General features: G+C 36.8%; 1 protein-coding gene across 1 annotated transcript in view; it reads left to right on the top strand.

Moving 5' to 3' along the window:
* Positions 1–447: 447 nt before the first annotated feature.
* Positions 448–24,147, top strand: part of CLPX (caseinolytic mitochondrial matrix peptidase chaperone subunit X) — a 40,850-nt gene continuing 17,150 nt past the window's right edge. The window contains exons 1-5 of the mRNA XM_077747078.1: positions 448–711; positions 11,825–11,985; positions 12,962–13,079; positions 20,407–20,561; positions 22,962–23,121. Of these exons, the coding sequence (XP_077603204.1) occupies positions 633–711; positions 11,825–11,985; positions 12,962–13,079; positions 20,407–20,561; positions 22,962–23,121 (673 nt within the window). The 5' untranslated portion in view covers positions 448–632. The remainder of the gene's footprint in view (positions 712–11,824; positions 11,986–12,961; positions 13,080–20,406; positions 20,562–22,961; positions 23,122–24,147) is intronic.

The raw sequence follows: 24,147 nt of genomic DNA on the forward strand, positions 1-24,147 counted from the left end.
ATGGCCTGAGCCGAAATCGGACGCTTAACCGACTGAGCCACCCAGGCGCCCCTAGCCAAAGGATTTTAAAGAGTCCTGCGGCCAAATAAGCCACCAACCAGCCTCACTATGACCGTCTTCGGCACCAACCGAAAATAGCCAGGAATTACTGTGACCAGTTGGAACTACAACTCCCGGCATGCATCTCTCCGCGTCTGTGGCACTTTTCTACGGTAGGATAAGGAGCTTCCGGAAGAATTGCATGTCGGGAATTGTAGTTGTCCCAATTGGGGTCGGCCATACGCCGTAGCGTGTTCCTTGGCGCCCAGGTTACCGCCCCCTTTCCCTCTCTGCTCTTCGGTGTATCACGCACGCACACGCAACGCGCGCCCACGCCCCCTCCCTAGGCCTAGGACGCAGGCGCGCGCACGCTCCCCGGGCTCGGTAGGCGGAGGGNGGTTAAGTGTCCACAGAGTAGACGGCAGTCGGGCACGAAGAGCGCGAAGGCCTGGCTGCCAGGCGGTGAGCTGTGCACTGAGCCTAGGAGCCAGCGGGAGGGTCAGGAGCCAAGCCAGCGCGCTCTGTGAATACGAGTCGGGCGGCTGAGACCGGAGGGCAGCAGGGGGCAAAGCCCCAGCCTAGGCCCAGCGGAGATGTCCGGCTGCGGCGCTTGTACTTGCGGCACGGTCGCCGCGCGGCTCATCACCTCCTCGCTCGCCTCCGCGCAGAGAGGTAATGAAGTAGTTCCTCACGTGAACCAATGGCCCAGGAGTGTACCGGCCGGGGGTGGGGATCCCGGGGAGGGCAGGAGGTCTACCCTACCTCAAGGGTGTGAGGGGATGCGCGGCGTTTCTCCTGCCCCCCCTTCCACTTTGGGATGGGGTTCTGCCAACCCTTGGGACAGCTGTTTCTCAAATTTGAAGTAGACCCCTTTTGCTCGCCAGCCCGCGCATTCAGGCCTCTTGAGTTAGGGGCCGGAATGTGGCCAATTAGCAAGGAAGCCTGGAAGAGGCACAAAATACTCCTTTCGTTAAAAAGTGCCCCACACCCTACCCAGGCCTGCCGGGCACTGCCGCCTTCCATGGCTTTAGCTCCTCCGGAACCCGGCCGGGTTCCCTTCCCTGCCTGGCGGGGGCTCCCGGAAGGGCCCAGGGGAGGGGTTGCCACTTTTGAGGCCCCACCCCCACCCCCCCAGGGCGCCGAGCCGGCTGTCCCGGACGCAGGCCGCGCGAGACCCACGGTGTCACTGTCATTGTGCGGCCGCTTCCACCGGGACATAAGCGGGGCTCGCGGCCCGCAGGGAAGCTGCCGGGGTGGAGAAATTCCCGCAGAAGTTGTTTTTGAAGTACTCAGATGTCTCGGTTAGTCGTTTGCCGGTTTTCCCAACTTGACGGTCCGAGATAGTTTTAAGGATGGCGCTTGTTTACCTTTAGTTTATCAGGAGCTGTGGGTGTCATCCCAGCCAAGAGATTCCGGAACAGAAACCATTTTCCTCTTCCCCAACTCATGAATATCAAGACTACAGGCTAGATCCTGTTATTTTATTTTGGCTTGTCAACTAACTAAATTTTAAAAAGCCCTCTTTTCCTGTATTTTAAGTTAATTATAAAAGCTCCTACCGTATACTTTAAGGTACGTCTTTCGACAGTTTATTTCAGAAGGAGGGATGAAATGAAATAATGTGGGCAGAAGCATTTGTAAAGCGATACATAAATGTAAAGGAGTGAATTTAGTCCCAAGGCCTTGTTAAACCTAAACTAGTAGATGTCCATACTCCAGGAATTTGAGTAGGAAACACGTGAAAGTGACATTGAAATTCACCTATTTGACATCTTTTTTTGAGGGCCTAATGTGTGCTGGGCCCTGTTTTGGTGCTGGAGATAGAGTGGTGAACAACTCCTCATCTGCAAGTTTAAATCTCCTGGAGCAGACAAAGAATAGTATCATTTGTAGGAGTTGGGTAAAGGGTGTGTGTTCTCTGGGCAGAGAAGGCTTCTTTGACCAAGTTCTTCATCAGTTCCAATCAGTTGTCCGGTAAAACTATGAATCATGAGAGGTGTGTGGTAATTTTTTTTTCTTTTCAGAACAACCACTGTTTTAAAATTTTAAAGAATCATTAGGTGAATCAACACAAATTAATGTCTCATTTTAGATATTATCTCTTTGTTAATGCAAGTTTGCCATAAGTTTTCAGAAGTGATCAAACCATTATTTTCACTGTACAGGAGTAAATTAAGCTTAAAATATGGGACGTAAACTCATGTCATTATAGAAGATAATATTTTTACATAACAGTGAAACAGCATGATTTTCACATCGATTTAAGACTCTCTTAAAGCTTTGTTACACAAAATGCTTATTTTCCGTAGTAGAAACTCTAAGGTTATACACTAGTCTTCAATATAGAAATATTTTCTTTAAGGACTTAAAAAACTCCTGGAAGGTTATTTTTATTTAGGGTTTTTGAAAAGAAGGAAAGGGGCAAAAGAGAAAAATCAGAATTGAACTTTAGCTAGCTTATTATTCTTATAAATTTAAGAGTTTCAAAAATATAGGTAAACAAAAAAAATAATCAAAATAGTCTCAAGAAATTATACAATGAAGTAAGAATAAAAAGATTTCAGAGCTCTCTTGGAGTATTGTCCCATTCTCTATTTCTATTTGTCATGTTAGACTTTAAAAGTTTTAAATGGATGGCACCTGAGTGGCTCAGTCCCTTAAGCGTCCAGCTCTTGATTTCGGTTCAGATCATGATTGTGAGTGAGATGGAACCCTGAGTCGGGTTCTTTGCTGAAGCCCTAACAGCTTGGAGCCTGCTTGGGATTCTCTCTTTCCCTCTCTCTCTCTCTGCCCCTTCCCTGCTTGCTCATGTGCACTCTCTCTCAAAAATAAACATTTCTTAAAATATAAATTATTTATTTTTTCTTTTTTTAAATGCAGAATGTATATATTTTTTTAATGTTTATTTATTTTGAGAAAGAGAGCACAAGCACACGCAAGGGAGGGGTACAGAGGGAGGGAGACAGGATCCTAAGTGGGCTCTACGCTGGCTGCAGAGGGCCTGATGCGGGGCTTGAACTCAGGAACCATGAGAGATTGACCTGAGCCAAAGTCAGACACTTAACTGACTGAACCACCTAGGCCCCCATAAATAAAAATTTTAAATCGTAGTTTGAAAAATTACTTGGTTAATTGTCATACTAGATCCTGGATCTGTTTTCCTGTTGGCTATATGTATCCTATATAATGTGTTTCTTCACACTATTCTCTTTGAGTGAAACTTGTAGTAAAGGAGAAATTTTAAATTTTATTTCTACTCAAATTGCTGGAATTTTCAATTTTTATCTATTTTTGTACATTTGTGTAAATATGTGTATATTTTTAAATGTGCTTTGCATACAGAATAATTAGCATTCTAAATATGTGCATTCAGGAACGCTTGATTCCATTACCAAACTCTGAATGACAGTACTCGGTCTGAATTTGGCTGTGAGAATTGTGGAATCACCTGTAACTCCCTTGATTTTTGGCTACTTTCAGTCTGTGTCCAGTGAAAGGGTGTCATCTTATGAGGGTGTAAATGTGAAGATACTCAAAAATGTTAGCGTCTATAATTTTCATGATAGTTGTGTGATGTGCCTACCTTAACAGCTTTGGCTAGATTTTAAGTCTCTGTCTTTTGTTATTTAAATACAATACAAATTAAATAAGGCAAAGTGAATAAATGATAGAGAATCTTAATTTCTGGAATTGCAAACTATTTCTTGATAAACATTTCTCTTTTCTTGGCATATTCCTCTTCAGACCAGCAGACTAGCCTTAGTGAAAACCCATTCAACATTTTTAAACTTGAGGAAAACTATTATGGGAGTGATGATATTTTTCTTTATTAAGAAGTATTCAGAATTCAGGAAACAATAACTTGGGCATGAAATGAATTTTTAGGACTAAAAAAAGCAATAAATATCTACCTAGTTGCTGGCATTGTTTGTTTTTGTTGAATTTTTTTTCAATTTTTGTTAGTGGTTAAGCAAGCATTTAACTTGATTTGACATTTCATCAATTGTTATACACTTAAATGTTGTCACTTCAGAGAGATAAAGTTTTTCATTAGTTCTGTTTCTAAAATTTAAAGATTAGTGTATGTTTTAAATTGAATCACATATATTTTCAGAGAAAGCTTGGTTTAAGATTGACTATAGGAAAAATGAATAAACGTTAAACATTTTTTTTAAAAGCTGTGGATTAAAGATTGAATATAGGAAGTCAAATATTTAGAAGTTGAATAAATTATTCTGCTAGTTCTTAGTAGCCCTAAAATCAATGTACTTTATTTTTTTTAAAAAAACTTCTCTAAAACTCAAAGTTTTATCTGTATGACAAAAGTTTTGTAAATGGATTAGCTTTTAACCGTCTTCTCTTATTGCTGCCAAGTATTCTTTCGAAATAAACTTTTCAGAAATACTTCCCTTTTTGGCTTTTATAGGGCTTCTTCACCTGACATTCACAGGCCTCCAGAGTGTCCAGAGATAGAATTCAGAAGTTCTGTAATTTTATTTTCACTAATCACTAACTGAAATAAAGCATTTCCTTCAATTATGAATGTAGGCAACAACCCACAGTAATATTAGCAATATCTGTGAATTTGTCACCAATCAGAATCACAAATATTTTTGTATCACATTACAGTTGTTCATATATTAAAATATCATTTATAGGGCGCCTGGGTGGCTTAGTCGGTTAAGCGTCCGACTTTCACTTAGGTCATGATCTCGCGGTTCGTGGGTTCGAGCCCCGCGTCGGGCTCTGTGCTGACTGCCAGCTCAGAGCCTGGAGCCTGTTTCAGAGTCTCTGACTCCCTGTCTCTCTGACCCTCCCCTGCTCATGCTGTCTCTCTCTCTCACTCTCCTAGAAATCAATAAAACATTAAAAAATTTAAAAAATAATAAAATAAAATAAAAAATAAAATATCATTTATACTTTTTACTACTTTGAAATGGTAGTTGTTTAAAAAGCTGTTAAGTCTTATTTAATTTTGTTAGTAAAAAAGCATATTTAATTTTATTTTAAAATTTATTATTTTTTCCACTATCAGTGTACTCTTTAATCCCCAACACCTATTTCACCCATCCCCTCACCCACCTCCCCTCTGGTAACCATCAGTTTGTTCTCCATAGTTAAGAATCTGTTTCTTTGTTTTTCTCTTTCTCTCTTTTTCCTTTGCTCATTTGTTTTGTTTCTTAAATTCCACGTATGAGTGAAATCATTTGGTGTTTTCTGACTGACTTATTTTGCTTAGGTTAANAAATTTTATTTTTTTATGGCTGAATAGTTTATATATGTATATATATTTTATATTTATATACAGATATCACCTCTTTATCCATTCATCTATCAATAAACCTTTGGGCTGCTTCCATAGTTTGGCTATTGTAAATAATACTGCAGTAAACATAGGGGTGTATCCTTTTGAATTAGTGATTTTGTATTATTTGGGCAAATACCCCATAATACTGGGTACTGGATCATAGGGTAGTTCTATTTTTAAATTTTTGAGGAAAGTCCATACTGTTTTCCATAGTAGCTGCACCAGCTTGCATTCCAANAGCGTGAGCAGGTGGGGAAAGGGCAAGGAGAGAGAAATCCAAGCAAGCTCTGTGCTGTTAGTGCAGAGCTCAATACAGGGCTCAAGCCCTGAGATCNTTTAAATTTTTGAGGAAAGTCCATACTGTTTTCCATAGTAGCTGCACCAGCTTGCATTCCAACAAACAGTGCAATAGGGTTCCTTTTTCTCCACATCCTTACCAATGCTTATTGTTTCTTATGTTGTTGATTTTAGCTATTCTGACAGGTGTGAGTTGATATCTCATTGTAGTTTTGATTTGCATTTTCCTGATGATGACTGATGTTGAGCATCTTCGCATGTGTCTGTTGGTCATCTGGATGTCTTCTTTGGAGAAATGTCTGTTCATGTCTTCTGTCCATTTTTTAATTGGATTATTTGTTTTTTGGGTGTTGAGTTGTATCAGTTCTTTATATATTTTGGATACTAACTCTTTATTGGTTATATCATTTGCAAATATTGTCTCCCATTCAGTGGGTTGCCTTTGACTGTTTCCTTTGCTGTGCGGAAAGTTTTCATTTGTTTATTTTGTGTTTATTTTGTTTATTTTGTTGTAGACCCAATAGCTTATTTTTGCTTTTGTTTCCCTTGCCTCAGGAGACCTATCTAGTCTGATGTCTGAGAAATTACTGTTTGTGCTGTCTTCAAGGATTTTTATGATTTCAGGTCTCACATTTAGGTCTTTAATCCATTTTGAGTTTATTTTTGTGTGTGGTGAAAGAAAGTGGTCCAGTTTCATTCTTCTCATATGACTGTCCAGTTTTCCCAACACACTTTGAGATGTTGACAGTTGAAGAGACTGTCTTTTTCCTATGTATTCATTCCTGCTTTCTTGAAGATTAACCGACCATATAATTTTGGGTTTATTTCTGGATTTTTCTTTCAGTTTTATTGATCTGTATGTCTCTTTTTATGCCCGTACCATACTGTTTTAATTACTGCAGCTTTGTAATATAACTTGAAGTCTGCAATTGTGATTTCTCCAGTTTTTTTTTTTTTTAAAGATTGCTTTAGGTATTTTAGGTTTTTTGTGGTTCCATACAAATTTTAGGATTGTTTATGTCTAGTTCTGTGAAAAATGCTATTGGTATATTGATAGGGGTTGGATTAAATCTGTAGATTGCTTTGGGTAGTATGGATATTTTAACAATATTTGTCTTCCAGTCCATGAGTATGGACTGTCTTTCCATTTCCTTGCATCATCTTGAATTTCTTTCATCAGCATTTCATAGTTTTCAGAGTACAGGTCTTTCACTTCTTTAGTTAAGTTTATTCCTAGATATTTTATTGTTTATGGTGCAGTTGTAAATGGGGTTGTTTCCTTAATTTCTCTTTCTGGTGTTTCATTTTTTAGTGTATATGGAATGCAACACATTTCTGTACATTGCTTTTGTGTCCTATGACTTTACTGAATTTGTTTATCAGTTCTGGTAGTTTTACGGTGGAGTCTTTAGGGTTTTCTACATACAGTATATGCCATCTACAAATAGAGTTTTACTTCTTTTTTACCAATTTGGATGCCTTTTATTTCTTTATTTTGTCTAATTGCTGTGGCTAGGACTTCCAGTACCGTGTTAAATAAAAGTGATGAGAGAGGACATCCTTGTCTTCCTCCTGACCTTAGAGGAAAGGTTCTGTTTTTCACCAGTTGAGTATGATGTTGGCAAGAAGCATATTTTAAAAATATTTTGACAACTACTTCAATATAGTTGGCTTTCTTTGTTATGTATTTTACTCTATACATTTATAAACATTCTGAGAAGGAGTCCCATCTACCCTTCACCAGACTCCCAAAGGGGTACATGGCATAAAAAGGATTTAAAACTCTTGATTAGGTTGCTATGGCATAAAAAGGATTTAAAACTCTTGATTAGATTGCTACAGTGATTTCTGTGAAGATATTTTAGGATTGGTGAGTGACTAATCATTTAAACTGTTCAGTACAGTGGTTTAAAAAGTGTGGTCCCCAGATCAACATCATCAGTATAACCTGGTATTTTGTTAGAAATGCATTCTTGTGGGGGGGTCACCTGGTGGCTCGGTCAATGAGCTTCCGACTCTTGGTTTTGGCTCAGGTCATGATTCAGGGTCGTGGGATTAAGCCCCGTGTCAGGCTCTTCACTGAGCATGGAGCCTGTTTAAGATTCTCTCTCTCTCTCTCTCTCTCTCTCTCTCTGTCTTTTTCTGTTTCTTTCCCCCTTCCTTCCTTCCTCCCTCTCCCTTTGCCTCTCTCCCCCACCAAAAGAAAATAATTTATCCTGCTTTAAAAAAAAAGAAAAGAAATGCATTTGGGGAGGTCAGTAACCTGGGTGACTCAGTTAAGTCCAGCTTTGGCTTAGTTCATGCTCTCACGGTTTGTGAGTTTGAGCGTGGCATTAAGCTTTCTGCTTAGAGCTCAGAACCTGGACCCTACTTTGGATTCTGTGTCTCCCTCCCTCTCCCTCTCCCACTCCCTCACCCTCTCCCTCACTCTCAAACATTCACTCAAACATTAAAAAAAAAAAGAAAGAAATGCATTCTTGGATCCCACCTGCAACCTTCGGAGTCAGAACCAGGGAATACCCGCTGTGGTCTGTGCTTTGTTTTAACAAGCTCTCCAGGTAATTGTGGGGCATGCTCAAGTTTGAGAACTACTTACTGATTTAGTATTTATGGCATCTTGTTAGGGCTCATAGACTGGAGAAAGTTAAAACTGCATCAGAGCTAGCAATGAAATTCTCAAATTTAGAAGTTTAAATGACATGAACCTGTTTTTCAGATAGTATTTTTTATGGTAATTGTATGATTGTATTGGTTTCATATGTTACTTGGTAAGTTATTTAAGTGAAGGACTTATTTTTCTTTCTATTCAGAATAAGTAGACTTTGAAAGGATCCTGTTTATAATTTTTGTTTCTCTTAAAGTCCTGAAGATAATTTATTTTCAGCTTATTTTCTAATACTATTAGATATGATAAATTGTTAAACATAATTTTTAAAGCTGTAGTTTATTGTAAATGGGAATTAATACACTGTATGTGATACTTTAGGGTTAAGTTTTATTCTTTTAAAAAAATTTTTTTTAACGTTTATTGTTATTGAGACAGAGAGAAACACAGCATGAGTGGGGGAGGGGCAGAGAGAGAGGGAGACACAGAATCCGAAACAGGCTCCAGGCTCTGAGCTGTCAGCACAGAGCCCGATGCAGGGCTTGAACCCACGAACTGTGAGATCATGACCCGAGCCAAAGTCTGGCGCTCAACCGACTGAGCCACCCAGGTGCCCCGGGTTAAGTTTTATTCTAAACATCCAAGTACAAATAGTCTGACATAAAGCTTGCTGTAATTGTAGTTTTCTTTGTGAATATACTGTAATGGTTCAATTAAACAATTATACTTGTTACATAGATTATAATTGTTTTATTGTGCTACCATTCATATTTATGGATGTTTTCAGACACACAAAATAGAACAAGGGACACCCAAATACTCATCACCCAGCTTTAACACCCATTAAGTTTCTGTATTCTTTATTTATTTTGCGAGAGACAGAAACAGTATGAGTGGGAGATGGGCAGAGAGAGGGGGAGACAGAGAATCTCACAAACTGTGGGATCATGACCAAAGAGTTGGACACTTAACTGACTGAGGCCACCCAGGTGCCCCAAGTTTCTGTATTCTTCATCTATCCCTTTCCATGGTTACTTTTCTAGATTTGCTTTTTAGATTGACATATGGAACCATATTATGCTTAACCATATTATGTCCTTTGAAAATCATTAATGTTTGACTTAAAATTCATGAACTACTTTAAATCTCACTCTAATGAGAGTAATGGCTAACATTTACTGCAGAAAAATGGCGGTGTTACGCTTTAGATAAAGTTTGAAATGAGGGGCGCCGGGGTGGCTCAGTCGCTTAAGCATCCGACTTCGGCTCAGGTCATGATCTCACAATTTGTGGTTTCGAGCCCCGAGTCGGGCTCTTTGCTGACAGCTAACTCAGAGGCTGGAGCCTGTTTCAGATTCTGTGTCTCCCTCTCTCTCTGACCCTCCCTTGCTCAGGCTCTCTCTCTCTCTCTCTCTCTCTCAGAAGTAAGAAAAAAAAATTAAAAAAAAAAGAAAGTTTGAAATGTCTTTTGAAAACATCACTTAGGGAGCGCTTGGGTGGCTCAGTTGGTTAAGCATCTGACTTTGGGTCAGGTCATGATCTTGCGGTTTGTGAGTTCGAGCCCCACCTCTGCCTCTCTCTCTCAAAAATAAATAAAACATTAAAAAAATTTTTTAAATGAAAACATCACTTAGAAGAAAAACATCAAATGTATTTTAACATTAATATCCATTAAAATTAAACATTAATTAGCATGATTAGCACTAAACAACATTTTACAGACTATGGATTAGGGACTAGAGTGTTATAAATCTTATTCCTTTTTTAGTGTTTGTGAATTTGTGTAGAGATGAGAAAATTTATATCATTCTGTTAAGTTTGATGGCTTAATTTTAGTTAGAAACTAGTTCTGTGTACACAAATGTTTTAGAAAACTGGGGTTAATGAAATCAGTTATATAAACAATTGCTTTTGAATTGTTGGAAAGATGTAATTTTAAACCAATTTTTGTGTTCGGATACAATACATATATATGTGCATGATCTCTTAAAAGCCCTAACAGGTAGAGAAATAATAATTTAAAGCCTGAGGTGAGAATTTTGCAAGGAACAGAATGAGGGAGATAAAATCAGTTTCTCAAATTTATTTAAGTATTAACTTTATCCCCTTCCCCCTTTTTGTTATCACCTCCTAATGGCTGTGATAAACTGCTGGGAAACTTCCTTCTTAGGTGATTCAGTATGATTCACTAATGTATGTTAACTTATGCAGGGTTCTGAGAAGCCCTATAGTATTCAGTACTGAAATCTGTGGAGTTTTGTTTGATCTAAGACCATATGATTTTCTTGTAGAGAACACTCTTTTAAAGACCAACTTGGGAAATGCTGACTTACATTATGGCTCTTTTGCCATTGACTATAGTTTATTTAGGGGTTTATTTTGTATTTATATGAGTAAAACCAGGGTTCAGCCAACAGTGATCCTTTGATGGACCAAGTCTGGCCACACCCATTTGTTTACATATTGTTTGTTTTCATGTTACAGACTGAGTAGTTGGAACTGAGACTAGATGACCCAGAAAGCTGAAAATATTTACCATACTGGTCTTTACAGAAAAAGTTTGCCACATAAGTCAGGGATTAACCTATACCCTTTTTAATAATTTTAACTTCAAATATGGTAAGGGGCGCCTGCATGGCTCATTCAGTTGAGCATCCAACTTGATTTCAGTTCAGGTCATAATCTCACACTTTGTGAGTTTGAACCCATCCCCATATCCAGCTTTGTGCTGACAGTGTGGAGCCTGCTTGGGATTCTTTCTCTCTGCCCCTCCCCTGTTCACGCACTTTCTCCCTCAAAATAAATAAATAAACATTAAAAATTTTTAAAAAATATGGCAAAAGGTTAAAATGTTTGAAAGCAAGATAGTGGTTACAGTGTTTACTAAATTTTTTTATAGGCAGGGCACCTGGGTGGCTCAGTTGGTTGAGCATCTGACTTCGGCTCAAGTCATGATCTCACAGTTTGTGGGTTCGAGGCCCGCATCGGGTTCGGTGCTGACAGCTAGCTCAGAGCCTGGAGCCTCCTTCAGATTCTGTCTCTCTCTCTCTCTGACCCTCCCCTGCTCATGCTGTCTCTCTCTCTCTCTCAGAAATAAATAAAACATTTTTAAATAAATAAATAAAAATAGGTTTTTTATAGGATTGAAATGGTTCATTAAAACACATGTTTTTATGTCAATTGCTTCTTCTCATTGATAGAAATAATGAAGAATAAGAATATAGGGTGTAAATGGCCTTTTTCCCCTACAAGCGAGGCAGATGTTGAACTGCTCATCTCTCACACTTTCAAAGAGCCACTCTTTGCAGTAACCTCAGTAGTCTTTACTCACTTCGAAAGGACAGGCCCAGAAAGAAACATCCTTACCTGGAATCTGTTGGAAGCCCAGGCCTGACCTATTTTTAAGGGAGCTTTGCCTCTGGTGGTGTCACTGTTTACCGTTTTGTTACTACCACTGTGAAAAACTATAGTTTTTCCCAACCTCTTTTATACTTAGGAATTTTTGTTTTCAGGGGATTTACTGAAGCCATGTTAATGTTTGATGTGTAGACTAATAAATTTCATTATATTTCTAGGTATATCTTGTGGTCGCATTCATATACCTGTTGTAGGAAGGCTTGGGACCTTTGAAACTCAGATTCTACGAAGAGCTCCCTTTAGAACTTTTACAGAAACACCAGCATACTTTGCATCAAAAGATGGGATAAGTAAAGATGGCTCTGGAGATGGAAATAAGGTATCTTATCTTTATTGGAATGTGTATATATAAATATATATATTTGAGTTCCTTCCTTCAAACAATTAAATGTAATAATAGTTTTCTCTATTCCGTTGGTTTATATGTTATCTGTAGGAAATGTGAAATGTATAAAATCAGCTGAAGAATTTTATGTAATTTTATTTTGTGTTTTAGTTTCAACCGTAAAATAATTGTATAAGTATTACAGTTAGCATTAACTAAAATTTCTAACACTTCAAAGTAATAAAGAAGGTTTATTAAATCTGTGCAGTCTGTAGGATTAAATTAGGAATAGTTGTCATTTCACACAAATCTTAACAATTCATGATAGTGTAAATCTCACTTAATTCTGTACCTAAACATTTTGGTTATCTCTACAACTTAATGTTGGGCTACTATATAGCTAGCAAATAGATGCTCAGTGAATTATTACCAATTTTTTTCATTATGTGAATTTCACTAACACTTGAGATAATGTTATACGTAAGACAAAATGCTAGGTACTTTCATATCCACACTTAATTCTAACAATGACTTCTAAAATAGGTAAAATTATCCCCATTTTGGACATAAGAAAAGTTAGATTGAAGAAAGCTATGAGTCACTGCTTGTCATGATAGTAGCTCCTGATTCAGTTTCACTGAAATGTACCTTACCTGTAGTAACTTTTTTTCCTAGTGTTAACACTCAGTAAACATCGAGTCATGGAAAGAAAGCTATTTGTTATACCTGCTGTCTCATACCATGTGAAGAAGGACTACAGATAAATATATGTGTTTACTAGAACTTATTTTATTTTTGTGGTAAATGGATCTTTTGATACCAGTAATAGTAGAGATATAAATAATACTAATAATTCTCTAAAAATTATAAAAATTATAAGATTAATTACAAGCTAACTTGCTTATATTTAAGTTACATATAAAATGGTTGGCTGAACTGACACTCTTTTTTCCCCCTGTACAAACATTAGAAATCAGCAAGTGAGGGAAGCAGTAAAAAATCAGGCTCTGGGAGTTCAGGGAAAGGTGGAAACCAGCTGCGGTGTCCTAAATGTGGTGACTTGTGCACTCATGTAGAGACCTTTGTGTGTAAGTATTACTTCCTCTGTTCTTCTTCTCTACCTTTTCTATGAATCATAAACTGCTTAGAAACATATAAATTATGTAAACCAGAGTTATTTTCTTCCTGAACTTAACATGATTCTCTGTTATGTTCACCAGATACTAAAACTCCCCAGAACTGGTAATACTTTGCAATTACCAGTAAGAAAACTATTTGCTTCTTTATTTTACATATGTATGTTTATTTCAAATTATGATTTTGTTAGTGTTCATCTATGTGACAGTTAAGGTATAGGAGATCCAAGGCATATTTACTCTGTTTTTACTCTATTCTTCAAATACTTGTGAGCATTTCATAGAGCTGGAGAGGTCAGTCATTCACATTTTAAGGTGTTTTTCCCTCGCTGAGTAACCAGAAGAACTAAGCCCTCAATTCTATAAAGTGTGTGATAATTATTAATGATTTAGACACTGAGAAGGAAGAACTCAACAGTCCCACTTTTGCTGTTAGTGTCAGTAACTCTCTCTGAAATAAATACAAAGATGCTGCTACAGATCTTTTGTTTCATGAATCAAATAACTCATTTCCTACATGATTAGAGTTAATGGTAATTCAAGAGTAAATTACATTACACTATCATGTCAGCCTTCCTATATAGTCAAACTGTGAAAAGGTCATTGGTGCGGTTTGGCAGAAGTTTCAATTTCTGATGATTAGCTGGAGAGGATTCTCTATATTCTAACCCAAATACTGAGATCTCAGTTACAGTTTCACCTTTATCATTAATATTAATTGGCCACTGTATGAAAAAGTACTGTATGTAGCATGTTTTTACAATTTTTGGAAAGACTTTTAAAGTCCTTCCATTCAATAGATGGAATGTTTCTATGGTTTTACCTCATAAGAGATCAAAGAGGGGGCGCCTGGGTGGCTCAGTCGGTTAAGCGGCCGACTTCAGCTCAGGTCATGATCTCACGGTTCGTGGGTTTGAGCCCAGTATCGGGCTCTGTGCTGACACCTAGCTCAGAGCCTGGAGCCTATTTCAGAGTCTGTGTCTCCCTCTCTCTCAGACCCTCCCCTGCTCATGCTATCTCTATCTCTCTCTCAAAAATAAATAAAACATTAAAAAAAATAGAGAGAAATCAAAGAGAAGAATCAGTCTAAATGAATACTAATTTGGTTGTGATATAAAATGAAAGTTGTTGGGGCACCTGGGTGGCTCAGTTGGTTAAGCATCCGACTTCGGCTCAAGTTGTGATCTTACGGTTTGTGGGTTCAAACCCCATGTCAGGCTGTGTGCTGACAGCTAGCTCAGAGCCTGGAGCCTATTTCAGAGTCTGTGTCTCCCTCTCTCTCTGACCCTCCCCTGCTCACGCGGTCTCTCTCTCTTTCTCAGAAATAAATAAAACATTAAAAAAAATTAAAATGAAAGTGGTAGAACTAGATGATAAAACTTCTAAATAACATTTGCTGTTAACAAATCTGGTGTGAAGTAATAAAACTCTAAAAGGCCTGAGAATTGCTCAATTCATAATAGCAGTGTCCTATTAACATACGTTTTAATCAAGATTTTTCTTTTTCCAGAGAAAGATTTCAATCTTTGTAGACTTGGAGAATAATTCCTCAGAGTAGAAAAGGAAAGAAACTAATATTTAATAAATGCCAGTATATATAATTTCGTTCTCATAATCTTATTTTTGTGAGGAGAGAGCATAGCCTTATTTTCATAAGTGAAGCTAAGATTTATAACAAGTTGAAGTAACTCATCCATGGTCACAGAGAAGTGAAGATTTACTATTCAGAAGTTCCTATTCCATACATTTTTACCAGCTGGAATTCTCTAGGAATAAACTAGCCCCTGTTGAGATGAAATTTATTTCTTTTACATAGGGTTTTCAAAACTTGCCAGGTTGAGTGCTCGCTTCGGCAGCACATATACTAAAACTTGCCGGGTTGTGTTAATCATTGAGGGTGGTTGGTTGTGGGGTTTTTTTTGTTTTTTTTGTTTTTTGTTTTTTTTTTTTTTGAGAGAGAGAGAGAGAATCCCAAGCAAGCTCTTCGCTTTCAGGATCCAATGTGGGGTTTAATCTCACAAACCTGAGATCATGATTGGAGTCGAAATGAAGAGTCTGATGTTTAGCTTTTTTTTCTTTTTTTCTTTTTTTAAGGTAGGATAACTTCTTTTTCATTTACTTATTTTTCAGAGACAGAGACAGAACACAAGTAGGGGTGGGTCAGAGAGAGAATGACACACAGAATCTGAAGCAGGCCCCAGGCTCAGAGCTGTCAGCACAAAGCCTGACACGGGGCTCAAACCCACAAAATGAGATCATGATCTGAGCTGAAGTTGGATGCTTAACCAACTGTGCCACCCAGGCACCCCGTCGGATGCTTAGCTTAACTGAGCCAGCTGGGCACTGAACCACCCAGGCACCCCGGGTGGTTTTTAAACATACAGATTCTCTCCTTCCCTGGAGATAAGATTCTGTAGATGTTGGGTGGTATCCTAGAATATGTATGTTTAACAATGAGACCAAGTGTGGAAAACAATATTTCTAATGTTGTTTAATCAAGTAGAGTTGAGGTGGTTTCCTTTTGGGAATTCTAACTGGGGAGAGGGATGTGGGAATAGAGAATAGGGAAGAAAAGAGTAAAAGAAGAGCAGATGCTTATAAATAATTTAGTAAGCAAATATCTGTTGAGACTGATACTACCAGGCTCAGAAAATAAACAGAGATGAACATAACACTGTCTTGTCCTCTGGAGCTTTACTGCATAGGAGTGATAGGCCCCTCACACTGAGATGATGCCCTCCTCTCTCGGTTTTGCTCACCCATAGTACATGTCTCTTCAGGATGCATCTCTTTTGGATGCTGAGGATCTTCTGTGTCTACTCGCTGAAAATTGGAGAGTTTTGTTGAATCTTGGGCTATACATTTTGTTTGAAACTGCATTTATTTAGTTATTCGTTCATAAACATCTTTTTATGTGCTTTTTGATCACTTGTAGTTCTTTGGTGAATGGCCTGTTTAGATAATTGTCCACTTTTTTGGTCATTTTTAATTATTTTTAATTACCTGAGGAATGTGTGTGTATATTCTCCTTTATAAAAAAGGTAGAACTTTGTAGGTAAAAGTTATAAGATATATTTCTGTAATATATTTTCACCGAACATATAACTTTTAAAAAGCATAAAAGGTATCAAATTGTTCATGTATTTACAATTTTTTTTTTCACCTCAGCAATTTTTTGAGAGAGGTGTATGCTAATACATACAGGTCTAGTCCTTTCGTTTTAAGGTGTACATTTCAGGGGTTTTGGTATATTCATCAAGTGTTATAGCCATCACCGCTATCTAAATCCAGAACATTTTTGTCACCCCAAAGAGAAGCAACGTCCCCCTTAAGTAGTCACTTTCTACTCCTTTCTCTCCCCTCCCTTGCAACCATAAACCCATTTGCTGTCTTTATGGATTTGTCTATCCCAGGTATTTCATATAAATAGAATTATACAGTATGTGACATTTTATGTCTTCTTTCATCTTCATCTTTCTGATGTTTTCAAGGTTTATCTGTGTTCTATTACCAGTTTTTCATTGCTTTTATGGCTGATAGATAGTATTCCTTGTTTATCCACTCATCATTGAAGGACATTTGAGTTGTTTATGCTTGTTGATTACTATAAATAATGCTACTGTGAACATTTGTGTACCAGTTTTTGTGTGTACATGTTTTTACTTTTCTTGGGTATATGCTTAGAAATAGAATTGCTGAGTGAAATGGTAACTCTGTGTTTAGTTTTTTAAGAAACTACCAAACTTTACCACAGAGGCTGTCCGTTTGACAACCTGACTAGCAATGTATAAGTGTTCTAATTTCTCAACATGTTCTTTAACACTTCTCTGCCTTTTTATTGTAACCACCATAGAGATGTGAAGGGCATCTCATTTTGGTGTCGATTTACATTTCTCTGATAACTAAAGACATTAAGCATTTTTTTCATGGGCTGATTGGCCATTTATGTATCTTCTTGTAGAAAAGACTATTTAAATCCTTTGTCCATTTTTAAATTGGGTTTTCTTTTTTGTTGTTGAGCTATAAAGAGTTCTTTATATATTCTGAATACTAGACCTTTGTCCACATGTGTGATTTGCAAATATATTCTTTCATTCTATGGGTAGTTCTTTTCTTTTAAATACCGAATAGCAGGAGTCTTTTCTTTTAAATACCGAATAGCTTTTATATTTTTAAATATAAAAGCAGGAGGCCTTTTATTATGAAAGGCCAAATAGTAAATATTTTAGGCTTTGTGGGCCCTGTAGTCAGTGTTGCAGCTCTTCTCCTGTACTGTTATGGTGAGACAGCAATCAGAGACCATGTAAACGAATGAGGATCACTGTGTTGCTATAAAACTTTGTATAAAGACACTGAAATTTGAATTTCATATAACTTTTATTGTCATTTTTTCCCAAAGTGTAAGAACTATTAGTTTATGGACCTTTCTGTATATATTCCACCTCACAAGTATATTTATAGTGATTTTTATATTCTTTTACTGTGGCATCATTCTTGTTTGACTTTGTGGAAATAAAATACCATTTTTATAGATAGCATTATGAATGCGTAGAAACTCATCAGAAATTGAAATAAGAATAATATCTTAAGAAATTTTTTATTACAAGGACTAATGTATACTGTTCTTCGATTTTCTTTTCCCTGTTTAATAACTTGTCAAACATGAATAGTCTCCCCACTTTTATTTATGGTAGAACCTTTAGTTGTTTTTATTTTTATGTATATAATACTTTTTGAAGGCTTACTACTTACATGTCTTAATACAGTAGGAATTAAACTTTTCTGTTTGGTTTGGAGATTTAATGTTGGGCCCTGAAACTTGTTTGAAATCACAAAGAACTTTCATTTAAACAAATATAAGAGAGTTTTTACTGAGGTAGTCTATCGGCATGTTGTATAGGCATGTTTACTGGGATTAGTATTCTGTATATAAAAGAATATAGTATACTTGTAGTAATCATTTAAAGGAAAGTAGCTTATTTATCCCCCGATAGTTAGAAAACAAAATTAGATTTTGCCACTTTTCTGTATGAGTAAAAAATAAGCATTACAGTGCTTGTATTTTTTTTCCTGAAATAGCATTTTAATAAGTAAAATTGAACTTGGATATACATTGAATATGTTCCACTGTCAAATTGATACTGTGATATTCAAGTAGAATGTAAATAACTCTTCTATAGTAAGCAAAGAAGAATGCGATTTGTTGGTGTTTAGTCTCTTTCCCTTTGACCTAATTTCTTTAGAGAAATATTTTGTTCTTATGTTCTCAGGCCAGATTTTCCTGTCACACAGCGTGACCTAGATCAGAGGATTCTCTGCCCTTTAATCCTTGCCCTGTTTACCATTAGTAACAATTGTAAGATGAAGCTTCATTTTAAAATAAAGGCATTGACTATCTTTCCCATTGGTGGGGAATGGTGATAATGTATTGGGGCTTGTGTAAATCAAAGGTACTTGGAATAGTTTGGTCTTTTTCTTTAGGTAAGCATTTATAGGTGATTAATACATAGAAAACATGGATGATCTCTTTACTAGTTTAAAATTTGCTGCTAGAGTTTATCCAGATGTATTTTTTTTGATTGGCCTTGTGTTTAAGAATAGACACATAAGCATTACATTGATTGAATGAATAGATTTATTTTTGAAGTGTGGAATTGTCTATTTTTTAAGATTTAGAGTATTTTGTGAAGATTTATGTGTGCTTACCAGTACAGTTTTTCTTGTAATCTATGAATAGGTAGTTATAATATTCCCATAAGAGAGATTCTCATAGTTTTAAATATTCTTCTTTGTAGTTTTTCTAGTTAGATTAACAAAGGTTAACACAAAAATGTTATTACCCAGACCTACCAACATAAAACTAATTCCTGTGTAGCTTTTGTTCAGTATCTGTTGGTAATCTGGGTGAGAGTCTCTTCTGTGCTGCTTTCCAGTGTACCTGGTTACCATTAGTAGGGGTAGAGTTAGAGATGATTAAGAGTATATGTCCATAAAAAAAAAAAAAAAAAAAAAGAGTATATGTCCATATACCTATATCCTATAGCTATGTTTTAAAAGGAGAGAGAAAAAAAAAGAAATCCACTTTGGTTTAACACAGGTTATTCTATAGCTGATGCATTGGAATTGAGACAACTCTTTTAGCCTCACTTTTAATTGTTCTTGTGGTGTTTTCAAAAGTTGTATGATTATAAGTCAATATGAGTGAGAATGTTATTTTGTTAGTTTCTTAGTAGTTTTTAAGTCAAAGAAATAGGAATTAGTGGAGTCCTTAAAGATGAAAATAAGGAAGGCATAAAATAATTTTATATATTTACCAAATCACAGTTTTAAAAATGCTCATAGGTTTAAAAAAACCTAAGGAGGGGCGCCTGGGTGGCTTAGTCGGTTGGGCGTCCGACTTTCGCTTAGGTCATGATCTCGCGGTTCGTGGGTTCGGGCCCCGCGTCGGGCTCTGTGCTGACTGCCAGCTCAGAGCCTGGAGCCTGTTTCAGTCTGTGACTCCCTCTCTCTCTGACCCTCCCCTGCTCACGCTCTCTCTCTCTCTGCTAAAAAAAAAAAAAAAACAAAAAAAAAAACCTAAAGAATATACTTTTTCCCCCTTTTTCTGTGGGATTGAAATTGATTTCTTTTATTTATTTTTTTTTTAATTTTTATTTATGAGAGAGCGCACAAGGGGGTGGGCAAAGAGAGAGAGGGAGACAGAATCCAAAGCAGGCTTCAGGCTCTGAGCTGTCAGCACAGAGCCTGACATGGGGCTTGATCATGAAATTGACCATGACTTGAGCCGAAGTCAGACACTTAGCTTACTGAGCCACCCAAGCACCCTGATTTCTCTCTTTTAACCTCTTGTATATTTGAAATTTTTCCTAAGAAAATGTTAGAAAAATAGAATAATTTACCTGGGCTTTTTTTTCCACAGTTTTTTCATTCAAGTATTTCAATAAAAGAAGTGATTAATATTTTTATAGTGGTTGTTTTTAAAATCAAATTTAATGAATGGGAAGTTGAAGAAAGTCAACCAGTCTTTTCAGATATACTCTGAATGAAGTATATCACAAAATGAAAGAACCTAGTGGAAATGAACAAAATGTGGTTTACTGAACTCATTTGTCCATACCATCTATCTTAGATGTAAACTAATTAGGTTGTTGTGGCTAGTGGAGTGAACTGCAAACCTACTTTTTGTCAAGTACATAGCTTTTATTTATAGTGAGTCTTTAAGGTTAAATGCTACTTGAATTATTTATTTTTCTCTGCTGACCTTTCTTTCCTTTTACAGCATCCACCCGTTTTGTGAAGTGTGAAAAATGTCATCATTTTTTTGTTGTGCTATCTGAAGCAGACTCAAAGAAGAGCATAATTAAAGAACCTGAATCAGCAGCAGAAGCTGTAAAATTGGCATTCCAACAGAAACCACCTCCTCCCCCCAAAAAGGTATAGGTCTTAGTTCAGTCCTATGAGCACTTGGTCTTGAAAACATTCATTGCTCCCCTCTCCCAATTTACATTGGATCTTAGTACTAGTATCTAAACAAGTATTAAGTTCTTAATATAGACTATATCTGGCTAAATTCTTATTGATATTTTGTACTTGAATTTAGGTATGGAGTCCCATTGCTATTTCCCATGTCATGATTACTGCATTCAGTAGCAATGAAATATCGTTGGATGATTGTTAAAATGGTGTTCATACTAAATCTAAAATGATACCCAGGGGCGCCTGGATGGCTCAGTTGATTAAGTGTCCAACTCTAGATCTCAGCTCGAGTCTTGAGCCAGGATCATGAGTTCAAGCTCTGCATTGGGCTTGGCACTGGGCATGAAGCCTACTTAAAAAAATAAAACATAATATCCATAAAATTGAGCAGCAATAGCTTTCTTATTTTTTTTTTTACTTTGGGTCCCTTAATAACACCAGCCTGCAATTTCTTCTCCTCATAAATTAGTCTATTTTATGGTAAAACAGCCTCTGTCTTACAGTGGAAGCAAGTAATTTTTTTAGTCAGTGTGTCAGGGCTGTCCTGTATAGCACTCTGGCTTTTGCGATGTGGGCTTCTTCCAGGAGTCTCAGACAGATTGTGATCTGGCCATATGAAACATGGCAGAGTGTATTACCAGCCCCATTGGGTACTTGGTCTGTTCGTTCTGAGGACAGGGAGCCCTGCCCTGGGGCTTTGTGCCCTCTGTTCTGCATGTCTCAAATGTGTGCACACTTAGATTATTTCTCATCCCCTGATTCAGTGTAGCTTTCTTTTGCTGTGTTACGACACCAGTGCATTTACCTCTATTGTGCTATGGCAGATTTAGTAATTCATGGATATAATTTTTGAGGAATCTAGAAGATTTTTTTTAAGTTTATTTATTTTGAGAGAGAGAAAGAGAGACAGGGAAGAGCAGAGAGCGGGAAAGAGAATCCCAAGCAGGCTCTGTGCTAACAGCGCAGCATGGGGCTTGAACTCTTGAACAGCAAGATCATGACCTGAGCTGAAACCAAGAGTCAGATGCTTAACCGACTGAACCACCCAGGAGGCCCAGAAATCAAGATTTTAAAAAGCCATAATAAAAAGTATATGGTCAACAACTAAAGAATTTATCATGCAAAAATAGTGTAATGGTAAATATAGCTATTAACCTTTATATACTCCACTAGGTTGTCTAGACTTTAGACACAGAGTTAAAGTTCTAGAAAATAGGTAATTTAACTATTTTCAGGAGTTAGTGAATATTAACAGTTAATTTTTTTTAAATTTTCTTTTAAGTTTATTTTTTGAGAGAAAGAGCAAGCAGAGGAAGGGCAAAGGGAGACTGAAGATCTGAAGTGGGCTCCATGCTGACAGCAAAGAGGCTGATGCGGGGCTTGAACTCATGAACATGAGATCATGACCTGAGCAGAAGTTGGACACTTAACCAACTGAGCCAACCAGGCACGCTAACAGTTAATTTCTATTTACTAAAAGCTGAAGGAATTTACTCCAGGTTCCATGCTGTTAGCAATATCCAAGTATCAAACAGAGCTTTAGTTTCTAAGAATAACGTTTTTTAGATTACTGTTTAGATACATGAGTAGCTTTAAAGTTAATGTCTGAGAAAAACCTAAATATTTGTTTGTGAATATTCAAACATATAGATGTGGGTAATGGCTTTGATTATATAATGGCTATTTTTTAAGAGAGTAGTTTTATAATATATTTCTGAAGAATGTTACTCATGTGATTGAGAGAGGTATAGAAAGGGTTTATTTTGGGGCACCTGAGTGGCTCAGCCGGTTAAGCATCTGGCTCTTGATTTTGGCTCAGGTCATGATCTCATGGGTTCATGGGATTGAGCTCCACCTTGGGCTCTGCGCTGATAGTGTGGATCCTGCTTGGGATTCTCTCTCTCCCTCTCTCTCTGCCCCTCCCCTGCTCGCACACACTCTTTCTCTTTCAAAATAAGTAATGATAATAAAAAAGGATTTATTTTTAAGATTTACATTAATGATGATATCTTTAAACCCATGGTGGCATATGTAGGTATTCTAAGTGACTTTAATAATTAACTTTTAAAAATTAGGATTAATGGCATTATTTATAGAACAGAAACCAGCAGAGCATTATATGAATACAGTGGTACTTTGTTAAGCTAAAGAACAAATGAATTGTGTTTTTGTCCACATAGGTTTGGGGCTTCTGAATCGTTGCCTCATAAGTGTCATACCCTTGGCATTTTGTTTTTATTGGGCCTTTGTTCAAATTTAAAACTCTGAGCAAATATGCTCAGTGTGTAACTTCTTAACATGTATGTTATTTTATGATAATTCATAGTAATAAATTATTCATAACCAATCATTTTTCAGATTTATAACTACCTCGACAAGTATGTTGTTGGCCAATCATTTGCTAAGAAGGTGCTTTCGGTTGCTGTGTACAATCATTATAAGAGAATATATAACAATATCCCAGCTACTCTGAGACAGCAAGCAGAGGTTGAGAAGCAGACATCATTGACACCTAGAGGTTAGTGTTTTGATAACTGACCAAAATAGAGATTACATGCTTAGAGGTAATCTTTATTTGCAACCCGTTGCTTTTGTTCTAGAATGCTTTTAGTGTAGTACAGCATTTTTCGAAGTACAGGCCTGTTCCCATTAGTGGATCGTGAAATCATTTTGTTAGGTTGCCAACAGCATTTTTTAAGAAAAGTTAATAGGTGTGAATAGAAAATACCAGAGTACATTAACTTGTAGTTACATATAAAACTGTTGTTTCTGGTTATATGCGCATGGGTTCTGAGTCACAGAGTGAAATGTATTTCTTATCAAGGGTCTCAGTGAAAAATGTTTGAAAAGTCACTGGAGTAGAGACTGAGACATAATCTTTGAATTATAGACTTCACCACAACTGATTCCCTAGGACCAGATCATGTGCCTCGGTCAAAGATGTGTGAAGATAGATGATAACTGTCACACAGCATATCCAGCATTCTTTCCTATTTAGGCCCCAGATGCAGAGTATATGTAAGGTTAAGGGAAAATCTGTATAATTCCTATTAATGATAGATTCTAATATACTGATATACTATATAATCTCGATTTACTGTAGACAATAATGTGTTATATTAATAGGCTGATCTTGTTTTAAAAACTATGAATAGAGTAAAATGCAAATTTTTAAAGTTTTTTTTTGTTTTTAATTGGCCAAGGAGCCCTGATTTCTTACTTAGGCCTATAGTCTACCGTTTTAATTCTTTTAGTCATCATTTTACAATTTGAGAGAGTTCTACTAAATACTTATATTTAAAAAACTATAATATATTTTGATTACTTTTGGTAGCTATTAAATACATAACTTATTGGCTCAGTGACGATAACTTGTTCACTTGTTGAACTTACTGTAAATAAAATAGTTATGTGGTAGTATCAGTTACTTTATTTTTAGAAAGTATAAGTCATAGTAACTAATGGAAGACCTGGAACCTTCATTTTTATAAAGTCATATAGCACTGTCTAGTCATGAAGATTTTTCCGAGGCAAAATGATTTTT

This window comes from Crocuta crocuta, unplaced genomic scaffold (assembly GCF_008692635.1).
Source record: "Crocuta crocuta isolate KB4526 unplaced genomic scaffold, BGI_CrCroc_1.0 scaffold130, whole genome shotgun sequence".
Taxonomy (NCBI): Eukaryota; Metazoa; Chordata; class Mammalia; order Carnivora; family Hyaenidae; genus Crocuta; species Crocuta crocuta.